At 32.8% G+C, this 13,614-nt stretch overlaps 1 protein-coding gene across 1 annotated transcript in view; it reads right to left on the bottom strand.

Moving 5' to 3' along the window:
• pum (pumilio) overlaps nt 1-11,373 on the bottom strand; it is a 415,697-nt gene extending 404,324 nt beyond the window's left edge. The window contains exons 1-2 of the mRNA XM_090386283.1: nt 11,043-11,373; nt 9,370-9,592 (exon numbers count right to left, since the gene is read on the bottom strand). Coding sequence (XP_090242409.1) covers nt 9,370-9,591 — 222 coding nt within the window. The 5' untranslated portion in view covers nt 9,592; nt 11,043-11,373. The remainder of the gene's footprint in view (nt 1-9,369; nt 9,593-11,042) is intronic.
• Between the last annotated feature and the right edge of the window lie 2,241 nt (nt 11,374-13,614).

Below are 13,614 nucleotides of genomic sequence, written 5' to 3'. Positions count from 1 at the left end.
CTTTCTACAAGCAATGACAAATAAAACCTATTTGTTTATTAAATAGGTAAATTTAATTAAAAAAAAAACCGGTAACTGTAGAAAGGTTTGTTCTTTCATCGCAATAATTATTGTATTTATAATTGTGAAGAGCACTTGGTTGATATAAAAAGAATCTTTTTATTTGGCAAGTCTGATTCTAATTGTTTACATTTTATTTATTACATGAAATGATTTTTATTTATCATTTATTTCATAAAATATGCATCTTCCAAACAGAAAAAGTGCACAAAAGCTGTCAAGCCAACAAGGCAGAAATATGTGTGCATTTGTAAATTTGAATTTTCTTACAATGAATGATTTTATCAACTCTAAAATCAAAGAACCTACAGTTTTATGTTTATATTTTGTTGACTGCAACTTTTCTTAATTGTAAGCAGAGTTAAAAGTTGCTACATATTTCTGCATCCATACATAATATATAAGTAGAAACAAATCTGCAGGTAGATTGAAATCTCATGATCGTCACACTTTCACTGCAGACTTTTCTGAGAGACACTGGACTTTCTTCTCACTATGACTAAATTAATCAGCCTCCAATGAAGGTTGCTTGATAAACTATTGTTTTTCTTTTGTCAAATTGGAAGTAAAAGTTCATTCAAAAGTAGGGTGGTTTCCCCTCGCAGTGGATTAAAAATCTGAAGCCACATATTTGCATGAGGAAGCAGTAGTAGTAGTGGCATGTGATGCAAGAAAGCAAGTGTACGAGCTTATGCAGCATCAGCCAAAAAAAAAAAAAAAAAAAAAAACACACCATTCCCTCCAAATGCCTGTCCAGTTCCTCCTTAAATTTATTCAACCTATCAACTTCCACCACGACAGATGGAAGTTTGTTTCAGCAATTAACCACTTGCTGGCTAAAGGCAAATTTCTGCACATCTATTATACATCTGTCTTTTCTTAATTTGAATTTTTGCACCCTTAGGTTCATAATCTGAACAAGTGGAAGGATCCCATCAGAATTCAGTGTGCTCAACCAATTCAAGGCCTTATACACTTCAATCAGATCACCGTGCAGGTGCCTAGTCTCCAGCCACTGCAATTTGCAGAACTTAAGCCTCTCTTGGTAAGAGGATCCCTTCATTCCCCTCACCAATCTTGTTGCCTTTCTCTTTACACGTTCAAACAAATCGACATCCTTACTAAAATGTGGCCTCCAGACCTGCACGCAGTACGCAAGGCGTGGCTTGACCATTGCCTTATACAGAGGGACAATCACCTCCTTTTCCCTGCTAGCAAAATTCCTATATATCATTGACAAAACCCCGTGATCTGCCCTGGCAGCCTGCTTGCATTGCTCAGAAAACTTCATACTCCCAGGTCTTTTTCATTTTCTACCACCTTAAGTGTAGTACCACACAGTTGGTACTTTTCTCTCGGGTTACTTCTACCCATATGCAGTACTTTGCATTCGTCAAGGTTAAACTTCAGTTGCCACTTCTTAGCCCATCTGTCCAAATTATCTAGATCCAGTTGCAGTAGCACACTGCCATTACTGTCATTAACAACCCTGCCAACCTTTGTATCATCTGCAAACTTCGACACTAAGCCTGATATACCTTCATCAATATCATTGATAAATATACAAAACAAAAGTGGACCCAACACCGAACCCTGTGGGACTCAGTGAAGGTGTTAACTGCTGCCTGTATCGGTATTCATTTCGAGCGAGTGAGTGTCATTCAATTGCTATTAATAACTGGCAGTATTTTGTATATTTTTCATATATATTTATAAGTTGATATTAATAATTTTTTCTTTTAAGGTCAATATACTTTATTTGGAGTCAAGGTACACATACTTAACGATTCAGTTATTAGCCAAATTCATTTATTCATTCTTTCTTAATTAATGTGCAACAGATATTTTACTGAGGTGTCTATCAGACCAAGTGCCCAACTGTTAAGCTAGGTTGTTGTTGGATGGGTGTTTAAACACACCGATTACTAAAGGTTATGGCTTCGCTACCCTATGGTGTTTTTATCATGTATTATGCTGTGTCAATATGCATACCGACTGGTTTAAATCATGTGGAATGACTCAAAAAAAAAAAACTTTACTCTCTGTACTTGGAATCAGCTAATTACAGCCTTCATTGAAGAGGCACAATTCCTCCATCATCCAAAACAATTCAAACTGACTCCCCCAAATAACTAGCTAAAACCACTATACTGCCATTAAGGACACTAAGCTACGAATAGTGAAGCAATTTATCAAAGCTTTGAGTACACAAAATGATGCCTTCTAGTGAATATTATATATGTTCCAAAACTGCCTGAAGCAAAAGTGAAAGGTGCATATTCACCAGACCACAAGTTAAGCAGACTAAAGAATGGAAAAAGAAATTATTGATGTTGAAGTGAAAAGTCTGACAGGTATTTAAGACTGCTGAAACTGCAAAGAATTGGTTGAAAATTTTAATCATGTGCTGTTTACGTTTTTCCAGGCCAGATTTCAGCAATGGTTGGATGCAAATATAAAGAGCAATTATATTCAGAATTTGGTTCTACTTGATCAAAAAAAAAAGTTGTTGTTTTTGACTAAAAGTATCCTTGTTGATCTTTGCTGGTAGCAATTATACTCAATTTTATGGATTTTCTTTGGTAAACAGATGCATTCTTTTTTTTAAATGTTACAAGTATATATAGCTTATTCAAATCTACAGAAGTGTTACTATGAAAGCTAGCCAACAATTAATATAAACAAAAAACAAGGATTAGTCGTCTTTGATTTGGTAGTTGTTGGCGCATCGGCTGCTGTGGCCATATTGCACCTCCCAAGGTTTTTGCAGTACTTTGATCCAAGCCCGAGGCGGGAATCGAACCCGCGACCTTTGGGTTGCCGGGCAGGTACTTTACCCACTCGGCTAGCCCGGTCGGCTGATTAGTCGTCTTAATACTAACAAGTTATTTAGTTGTATTAATCAGTTAATTAGTTGTATTAATACTAACAAGAAACGATGTTTAAATAGCAGCTGTACGAAACAAACTAATTATGTTTCTCAAATATGTACATAACAATGTTTCTTTGACATGTAAATAAAAACTACCCTTGAGAAATTAAATAATCTGGTAGCATACAAAACTGAATTATTTTTCAAAATATTCGAATATAGCCACTGGAAGTTTCTAAAACAAAGCTTCCCAACAACAGGGATGCAAACGTGTTTTTTTTTTTCTTTTTACTCTCAGAGGAATTCAAAACATTTCCATGTCAGTTGTGAATATAAATGCACAAGATATCAATATTTCCATATTATTTAGCTCTGAACTAAAAAAGAAGGTAACTGCTGGTTCGACAACAGGGTAGGGGAACTTTCTGGCAATGCCTTTACATGGCTTGTACTTTTTACTATAACACGTTTGTGTGATGCAATTTCAGTACATTGTGACTACTAGTCCTAATCTTTTCTGTCCCCCCCCTCCAAACCTATCCTCAGAAAAAAATGCATGCATATTCTCAACCACAATAACAAACTTTGATTAGATGCATTACAAAGAGTAGACAAATTCTTGCAATAACTGACGTACCAGTTTCTAAATATAGTTTGTGGGTTTTCTTTAATTCCTACAGAGAAATTAAAAAAGAAAAATTTGAACAATGCTTTTTTTTCCCATTGGCTACACATGACAAGTTTTTTTTCAAGAAGCCTGATTTCTGGGATTGCATGTGAAAGGTTAGAAAACCTAAAGGATGGGTAAGTAACCTGTCAGAATTTTTTTAATATAAATACTGTTGTGATAAACATGGTGCATTTTTATTATTATTGTGCTTGGATGGAGAGTAGTACTGACTATGGAGAATATTATTAATTATCCATATTAACATAAGGTGTAATATAATAAGCTTAATATATTATATTATACTTGTAGCTATAAGTATACAGGCAACTCTCTATTTACAAACATTCGCTATAACGAACACCACAATTCATTCAAATTTTTTCTTAAAGTTGCCAATAGATAGAGTTCCTTATAAAACGAAGTGCCAAGCGTATAATGAACAAAACTAAGATTTAAATAAATAAACTTTTAAAAAATGTATTTATTACAATAATTATCAGAAAATTATTACATGATAATTATACTGAACTGTTCTTGGTTAATAAAACTAATCTAGCCAGTAAAAAAAACATTGGTTTACATGCCACATCACGTAGAATGTTGAACTCTGATGAAGATATCGATGGGTAAAAGTTGAATACATATGTTATGTTAGTACTCATTTTCTTTATTTCTATTTTATATCATGTTTTTTTTATTCTTTTATTTTATTTTATGTTATGTATCATATACAATAAATCATAATGCATACATACATTATAATAAAATGTATTGTATAGACCAGTGGTTCTAAATGGGGGGCCATGCCGTATTTCTGAGGGACCACGAGTAAAAGTAGCAAAATTTGGGGCCATGGAAAGTTCACTTCTAGAATAAAATTAATACTAATATAAAAAAGAAATCGGTGAGATCTGCACGGATCTCACTAAACTAAGGGACAATAATATTATAGTAATATTTTTTGTTTGGACAATAATTGTATATTGTGAATAAACAAAATATTGTATAAGTAAAAATTCTATTATAAATAAAGATTGTAGTTAATAAACCCCTTTTTTATTATTAATATTCCTTATATTATAAACAAATAATACATGTCATAAATAAAAAGTGCAGTTGGTAAAGTACATATTATAATTAAACAATATGAGGGGGTGGAGGCCACAGAGGTGAATGAAACTCAGAAGTGGGCCACAAGCAAAAAAAGGTTGAGAACTACTGGTATAGACTATTCGATGTTTAGTACATGGTTTTAATGCTTTAAAACGGCTGCTAACATATACGATACATATCATAAAAGCTCAGGAATGCAAGAATCACACAACAAACAAAGTCTTAGAATGGAACTTGTTCGTAAACCGAGAGTTGCCTGTCACATAATATAAGCTTATAAAAATGGGATGCTGATGGAACAATTACAATTAAATGCTATTACCTAAAAGAACAAACAAATATATTGCTATTACAGACAACAAGGCATATGGGCCATGGCACAAGTAGACTTTACTAGTACCCAAATTTTTTATAGGAGTACTACTATACTGTATCAGACAAATTAAACCAATTAAAAAGTGTTAAAAAAAAGGAGCTATTTCAGAAGTAAAAATACTTTTTCTCAAGTTTAGCTAATTCTTTCAAGTGGTATTTTTTAATTCAAATTTGATGGTAATAAATAAATATCATTAGGCAATCACAAAGGCTTTATATGGTAACTATTTATGTAATATCATTAATTAAACCCCATTAAGAATAGTATATTTATAAATATATTGAGCTTAAAAAAAGTATCTTTAATTTGTTTAAAAATCTACATCCATATGTGATAAATCACAAAATATATGTTTAAATTTGATATCCTATAATTATGCACAACTGGATAAACAAAATATTATCCAGTATACTGGATAAACAAAATATTGTATAATATTTTGTTCATCCAGTTGTGCATAATTATAGGATATTACTATAATATCCTATAACTGAACTATTTTGTGTTCAAACAGTGCAAACATTATTATTAACAATACATTTGCTGAGTTAATTCCTATTCATTTAAGTGGTAATTATCTAAATTAGATTATATTTTGTTAACAAAATTTCATAATGATACTTAATAAAAAAAAAAAAAAATCAATCTGGTCTACACTGATAACTGAGTAGCTTGAATTATACTGTTTACTTAGGTCTGCATTTCAAAATCCACAAAACATATCCTTAAAAAGAATTTTATCGTAAGCTTACATCAAAATTTTATATTTCTTTAGTGTGAAACTGGAAGAAAAAATAACTTTGCCAATGCCTGTAACATTTTCGGTTTAGCCATTTCAAGTACCACTAATAGTAAATTCCCTAAATTAATTTCCAATTTATTTGATTACAATTCACTAAGGAAAGTTCAAAATTATGCCTTAAAAGGACAACCTGGGCTTTACATATAAACTATCATGTTTGATTTTAAAATTTCAACAATGAATAAAACTTTTAAGATTTAACAATTTAGATGCAAGAAAAGTCCATTAAAAATAATACTACCAATTTGAGGGCATGCTGTTTTTTTTCCCTCAAATATTGGAAGACGACTTGCAATTGGAAAGCAATTATGAAAAAACATCACATATCTCATTGTTGGTGTAGTGCAGAATATCATGTTATAAAGCAAGTGTGAAGAAATATCAATGTTTACAAATATAAACAATTTAACCTTCATGACCAGTGAGGGAAGAGGTTTTTACACACAAATCAGTTATATAATAAATGATTAGTCAGATAAATCAATAGAAATCAAAGGAGCTTTAGCTCGATTAATGAAACAACTCCAAGAAAACTAATATTACTTCAGAATGATTAAAAGTAAGGCATCCAAAGATATTTATATATATTTTTCAAATTTTAATAAGAGTCCATGACTCAATCATTACTGATAAAATATCAGAGAAATATACTGAAAAGTATAGAAAATATTCCTAAGCCAATAAAATTATTGGCTTTGATATCAAACAGCATATCATGCATACTAATGACTACACACAGCCTCAGAAAAAGCTGATACTTCATTAACATGCAAATTATTTATTATGTCATTTAAAAATAAAATAACCAACAATAAACTGTCAAAAAGAAAATTTAAAAACTGTGCACAGACTGTTTTATTAAAATTTGAAGAATATATATATCAACACCTTTACATACCTTATTTGCAATTAGTGTTAAAAAAATGAAAGCTACGTAAAACATTAATGGTTATCATTATTATTTTTTATTAATTATTATTTTATTTATTAACTGGCACGTAGTTAAACAGAATGGAAAGCAGAAATAGAATTTACAAAAAATGCATACTAATATCGCATTTTGAGGGGAAAACTTTTGTGAATAAATTAAGATAAAGGGATATTATAGTAGTGAATAACATGCTATCCAGGCGCCCCCGTAGCCAGGTGGGCAGGAGCAGCAGTGCATAGCACACGCTTCTTGATTAGACCGGGGTGCGAGCCCGTGCCCACCAAATACAGAAAGGTCAGGGAATGACCACCGCATATCCCCGGAGCAATATGGCCTTAGTTGCTAATGCTCCTAAAAACCGAATAACAAAACATACTATCCCTCTTTCAACTAAAACAAATCTTCATTTATTTGATTTTATAGTGCATTACCAGAGAAATGAGTGGCCATTAATGACCAATTCAATATCAATACTTAAAATGTACAGAAGATGTTAATTACGTAGAACATTGAAAATTTGAACATCAATAATCCTAACAAGCCAGCATTTATTTTATTATGCTGGTGCCATAAAATAATTACAGTAAGCACCGGTTATTGTGATCATGTTTGCAAATTGAATTCTGATTTTATTAAATGGCAATTCTAATAAGCGAAAATTGGAAGAATATTATCCGCAGGCTATAAAAATGAAGATTTAAAGCACAAATTTACACCTTTTTTTGCTCCTTACCAATTAACAAAATTAAATGATGCATGAAAATCAGAAGAATATTATCCGCAGGTTAGTAAAATAAAAATAAATTTATGCTTATGTACATAGCTTAATTGATAATACATACAGTACTACTTAAACATAACGCTTTGTAATGTGATATTTTTGTTCACTGACCTTTTTTTTTTTTTTTTGTTGTAAAAGCTAAAAAAAGTAAAAAAAGGTAAGCATCAATCAATAACAAAACACAGCACCCAGAAATTGCAACTAACACGATACACACAAGTGAGATACGGAGTAAAGATTCTGAACATCTACATCCATATGTGATAAATCACAAAATATATGTTTAAAAATTGATATACTATAGTCAAACACAACTGGAAAAAATTGCAAACTATTTTGTGCTCAAACACTGCAAACGTTATTACTAACAATACATTTGTTGAGTTAATTCCTATTCATTTAAGTGAGATACAGAGTAAAAAGATTCTGAACAGAGTTTTTACAGTATAGTTTTTCTTCGTCTTTTAAAAGGAAGCAGAAATTTGTACCAATTGAATCGAAGATTGAGATTTTAAAGACTTTCAAAGGGCAGAAAAATTTTATGTTGGAAAGTCAACCATAACAGAAATTAAAAACAAGGAAAAAATTTTAAAGCTCGCATTGAAACTTGATTCAGATGGTGCAAAAAAAAAATTATGAGAATAGTTAATGACTCCCTCGAAGATGGAATTTACTTATGGTTCACACAGAGACAAAGTTTAGGAGAACCCATATCTGGATCTCTGTTGTGTGAAAAGGAGGTGGATTTTAACAAAAAATTAGGCAGTCCTTCAGATTTTAAAGCTAGTATTTTTATTTCTAAACCTACTAAACTTTTTTTTTTTTTGTCTCCAGAACACTATTTTTCATAAGTTCGAAAATCCGAACTACCCCTAGTCCCAATTAGTTTGGATTATCGACTCTTTGGATTAGCTCTACTGTATTTAAAACAAAAATACTGAGTTACCGTACCAAAAGCTTTTAGCTTGACCCCAAGCTAAAAGCGGTTGTTACAGTAGTATGCTTTTAGCTTTGCCCCATGGATATGTTGCCAGAGACTGTGATGTAATATTATTTTGTAGGTTATGGTATGTACGTGTGGTTGAGCATACAAAGAATATCTCTTTATAAATAATTTAGCTATATTCTTGAATTTTAAAAGAAAATTAAAACACTACTCTAGACGAATTAAATATATATATATTTAATAATAATCAGTGTATTAATATAACACAGGAAACAATTTCCTACACCCATTAATTCATTCAATACACTAATTTATTTTCTGAACAGACATTGAGGCTCTGTTTAAGTCTGATGAGAACAGAATAACCGACTTCAACGTGACAGAATGCTATATTAACTGTTTGTGTTAAAATCTCTAAAATAATTTTCAAACACTACTTTATATACTAAAGCTCGTGAATAGGCATGGAAAAAACAAAATTAATGTAGGTGATTCTGAACTTATAACCCCAGAAATTAATGAACACTACAATTTGTTAATGTAATAAACATTTTATAACTCTAGAAATAAGGTTCGGCACAAAAAAATGAATAAAAAAGCTACATTTTTCGTTAATTTTGATAAAACATTAGAAATTAGAATGAAATGAAAACAGTCAATTTCAGAAATCAAAACAAACAAAAAAGAGATGGAGCAAGTCATTATATTAATAGAGTGCTATGTTGGTTTAAACTGAAAATAATGCTTGTTTGGTTTATAAAAATGACATTTCCTAAAGCCAATTAAAAATTTCACACCACATTCAATTCTCTCCTTACCTCCAAAACACTATCATCTCCTAAAGCCCAACGTGTTTGTTTATTATAGCTCTGAAAATCAGGATCAGTTTGAGGTCTCTGAAAGAAATATCCAACCATTGCATCGTCCTGGGAACGAGATGCACTATGCCGTACAGAAGGTACACTGTTCATCTCCGAATGACCACTTCCGTTGGCAAGCATTCCGTGCTGCTGTCGGCTTTCCCAAACCACTTCATTCATACTATAAAAGAAAATAAATACATATATATTAACAAAGATTTTGTAAAACTGACCATAATAATCATTAACTTCATGAGCAGAATGTTTTTATTGTTACTGCAAGGTATTTCATTTAAAATGAGTGATCTGCAACCAATATAATGTCAAATTTCTATTGCACCTGATTCTATTCAAAAATTGATCATTTTAATAAGATTATTTTTTAATTGCATCACTTATTAGTAAATGAAATGAATTCAATCACCAAGAAAACTTATTTAATAATTTGAGTATACAATATTTAGTATTATTAGTATACAGTATAGTATACAATATTTAGTATTAGTAGTATACAGTATAGTATACAATATTTAGTATTAGTACAGTATAGTATACAATATTTAGTATTATTAGTATACAATAGCATTTTTGAATAATTGGTTAAAGGGATGCATTGCAACGTTTAGGAACAATTCAGAATACACTTGGCTTTGCAGAACATTAAAATGCTCTGCAAAGCAAATCTTGAGAATGGCAGTTAATATGTGACATCAATCAGAGTTCCAAGGTGTAAACAAATAGACATATATTTAAATATCGGTAAAGAAAGTCATGTGTCAAAACAACAAAACGTCAAATTTCTTACTGCTCTACTAAGGCTACCTTTTACAACTTCAGTATATGTTATTTTCCTGTAATTCCTGTCAAATACTTGACTTAAGCTTCAAAATCACTTGAATGATACCGATCACATAAAAAATTAAAATTCACGAAAGATAAAGTACTTCCAAAAATATCTTATGCTCCATTCGAAGTGTTTGGGAACAATTAACTAGGAGACCACTTAACATTTCAGTGCATGTCTATGACAAATAACCTCTTCGTATATGGCGTTTTAAAAGCACGCTTCCAAAGAAACGAAAACATAACTACCGATTATTTTCCGCATATAGTAGGCTTTTATTTAGAGCGAGAAACTTCTCCACGCTGTTTAAATTCTAAGTATATAATTACAAGGCGCCAAAATCGAAATCACAACACTGGGTGTATAATTTAGTATTTTTATGTTAGTCACTTTCTCGATAACTTTTTTAAATGAAAGTTGTCTAATGACAGTTTGAAATTTCACCAAACTTCAAAGGAAAACAAATTTCATTCTAGGCTAGCCTCAGTGTTCAATTTTACATTGAAAACAACACAATTTGAGTAAAAAGGTGCGACGCAACGTTAGTATGTGCAATACCTGGTAAAGCTTTATTTCCGCTCTTACCAAGTTCAACAGCCGATAATACAAGGCTTACAGCTTTCCATATACACAATGGCGTTATGGCGTCAGCTACAGAGCACGCATTAGGTACCAATATATGACAATTTATCTATAAATTTACTTGTAATAAAGCGACTAGCACAAAAATAAGAAATTCATATCTTGGTCAATGTCATACATTATGCTCAATAGTACATAAACTTACCGTGATGCAGCAGATTTGTAGAACCAACAACGCTAAATTCACAACATGGCGTACGACATACTAGAGAACAAATGCATGATGGGTACCATGTGCTTTCTCTAAAAGTGACGTCAGTTGAAAACCCACTTTTATAGTAATTGAATACTCAGATATTTTACACCTTTGCTTACGGCCGTCTTTCACTGAGGTAGCACTATTACTGTACACTAAAATCCGTTCGAAATCTTCATATCAGCAACATAGTTGGTAAACCGGCTCAAATCATCTGTCAAGTCCTTTGTCTTCAAACCACCACCCAAGTCACTAACTTCCTTCCATTCAGGTTCGTGAAATGACTATCATTCTGCCCTCTTGTGACAAATTCATAATGGCAGATAAATGTTGGGATTAATCAAATTTGAACGACCTTGATTTCATGTATACAAAACATTGCAGTTGCACAAGTTACAGTTATTCAATACATCGAATTGTATTAAATCAAATCTCAGATATATAAAAAAGAAACTCTTTGAAATAAAACCATAGTTCAGAAACTCTTTCAAATAAAACCATAGTTCAGAAACTCTTTCAAATAAAACCATAGTTATCAAATGACATATTCATTTCTGTGATTTTCCTACAATTAATGGTGGCTTGGGCGGTTTAGGTTTGCGTAGAGGAAACTAAGGCTGTGAGGAATCAATACATCTTTTGCGCCAATTATGTGTATTCTGTTTACAAGTTTTTTCAGATGAAAATCCGCATTTCTGGCAGGAGAAACCATGCAATCGGTGACAAATTAACAACAAGGACAATAAAAAAAATATATATAATTAAGTTGTTGTTGTTGTTTCCTCCCCCCCCCCTTTCGGAAGTATTTTTCAACTTCAGCCAACTACGGAAATCGAATCGGGTCTTTTCTATATGGTGTGTGTGTCAGTAGAGTAACTACCCTTTTTCGGGCCCGGAGTCAAAGAACATGTTCGGGCCCCTACTTAATTAATGAAAATTGCAAAAACAGGAGACAGCCAAAAGACGCCGGGGCCCGGAGGCAATTGCCTTGCCTGCCTACATGGTAGCTACGCCACTGGTGTGTGAGAGAGAGAGCAACGGTACCAACTATGCTAGACCCTTTACTAGGATTTTATAAGGCATCCAAATTTAGAAATACGTTCCTGTATTGTTGAAAATTTATATTACGAAAATAAATCTTTCCTCCCTTGAAACTAGACGTGCACCGATTAACTTTATATTTACCGTTCGTTTGAACAGTCGGCCGAGATTAAGATATACTCCCACAGTTGCATTTTGCACTCTGGAAGTTTATAACTACGAGGGAAATGAGCGGATTTATTAATTTTCCAAGTATCTGCTTTATAAAAAAAAATAAATAATAGGCTATTTGGTATGACATACAGTAACAAGGACATAAGATACACTCATAAAACAAAACAATGGTTCCAGTATTTATAGCAGTGAACGTCTCTGAGGGTCGCTGGAAGGTCTTGGGGGGAAATATTTTGGTGAAAAATGGACAGTGAAATCGCCAGCGAGTAGAGTGAATAAAAGAAAGGTTTACCTTTCTTTTATTCACTCTACTCGCTGGCGATTTCAACCTTTCTTTTATTCACCACTCGCTGGTGAATAAAAGAAAGGTTTACCTTTCTTTTATTCACCCAAATTTTGATATGTAAACTACTATAATAGACACCCTAGCATGCAAATTCCGAGTACCCAATAGAAATAGATCTACCACCTTAAAGAGCTGCACATTATGCAAATTATTCATGCCTATAAAAAAAACACGGGTTTCGATCACTTCGCTTCTTTCTCGTTTTTTGGATAATCACATTTCCAGTATTCAGGACAGCAAGTTATGTTCGCTTAGATGATTCTTTGGGATGGTTGGCGAATGGATGACTAGAAGCCGGGAAGGTGGAGGTGGAACGTTGACTTAATATGTAAGGCAGTGTCGTCTCGGCATTATGGAAAAAAGTTTCAGGAGATAGGATCCATTACAATAACAGCTAGCCAAGGTCTCCCGAAGGCTACATCAGCCAGAACAGACCGCTATCTGGCTCTAGCAGCAATACTAAATCCTACTATGTCCTCTCATCAACCGTCTCTTAAGGTTTGCTGCGGCCGCAATTGAAAACATTTCCAACCGGACTGTGTTAAGAAGGCTTCAGTTCAAGTGAATTTAGCTTCCTACACAAGGAAGAAAGTGGTCTGTATCCCAGTTGTCAGGGCTCCAAGTCATATGTTCATGGAACCAGATCTGGTGAGCTTTGGAGTTATTGGAATTTAAGCCATATAAACACAAATACCTTAAATCCCAATAACCCCAGACCGCCCTAGAGTTCGTTGAAACTGGTGCCATGAACGTGACTTGCAGCCCTGACAAATGGACTATAAAATGGGACTCTGACGAGTCCCATTTTAGCCTACAAACAGATTATAGATGTTATTTCATCTTGAGGCAATAAGGAATGCAGTACCGTCCCTCCAACATCAGAGAAAGGGACACTTATGGTAGAGGCAGTGTTCTCTTGTGGGGCGGAATAATGAACGGTCCCACAAATTTTGGGGCTGA

Source organism: Mastigoproctus giganteus, chromosome 12 (assembly GCF_048544385.1).
Source record: "Mastigoproctus giganteus isolate SK-2022 chromosome 12, ASM4854438v1, whole genome shotgun sequence".
NCBI lineage: Eukaryota > Metazoa > Arthropoda > Arachnida > Uropygi > Thelyphonidae > Mastigoproctus > Mastigoproctus giganteus.
Note: the sequence above shows the minus strand (reverse complement) of the source record. Positions and strands in the feature narration are given on the sequence as shown.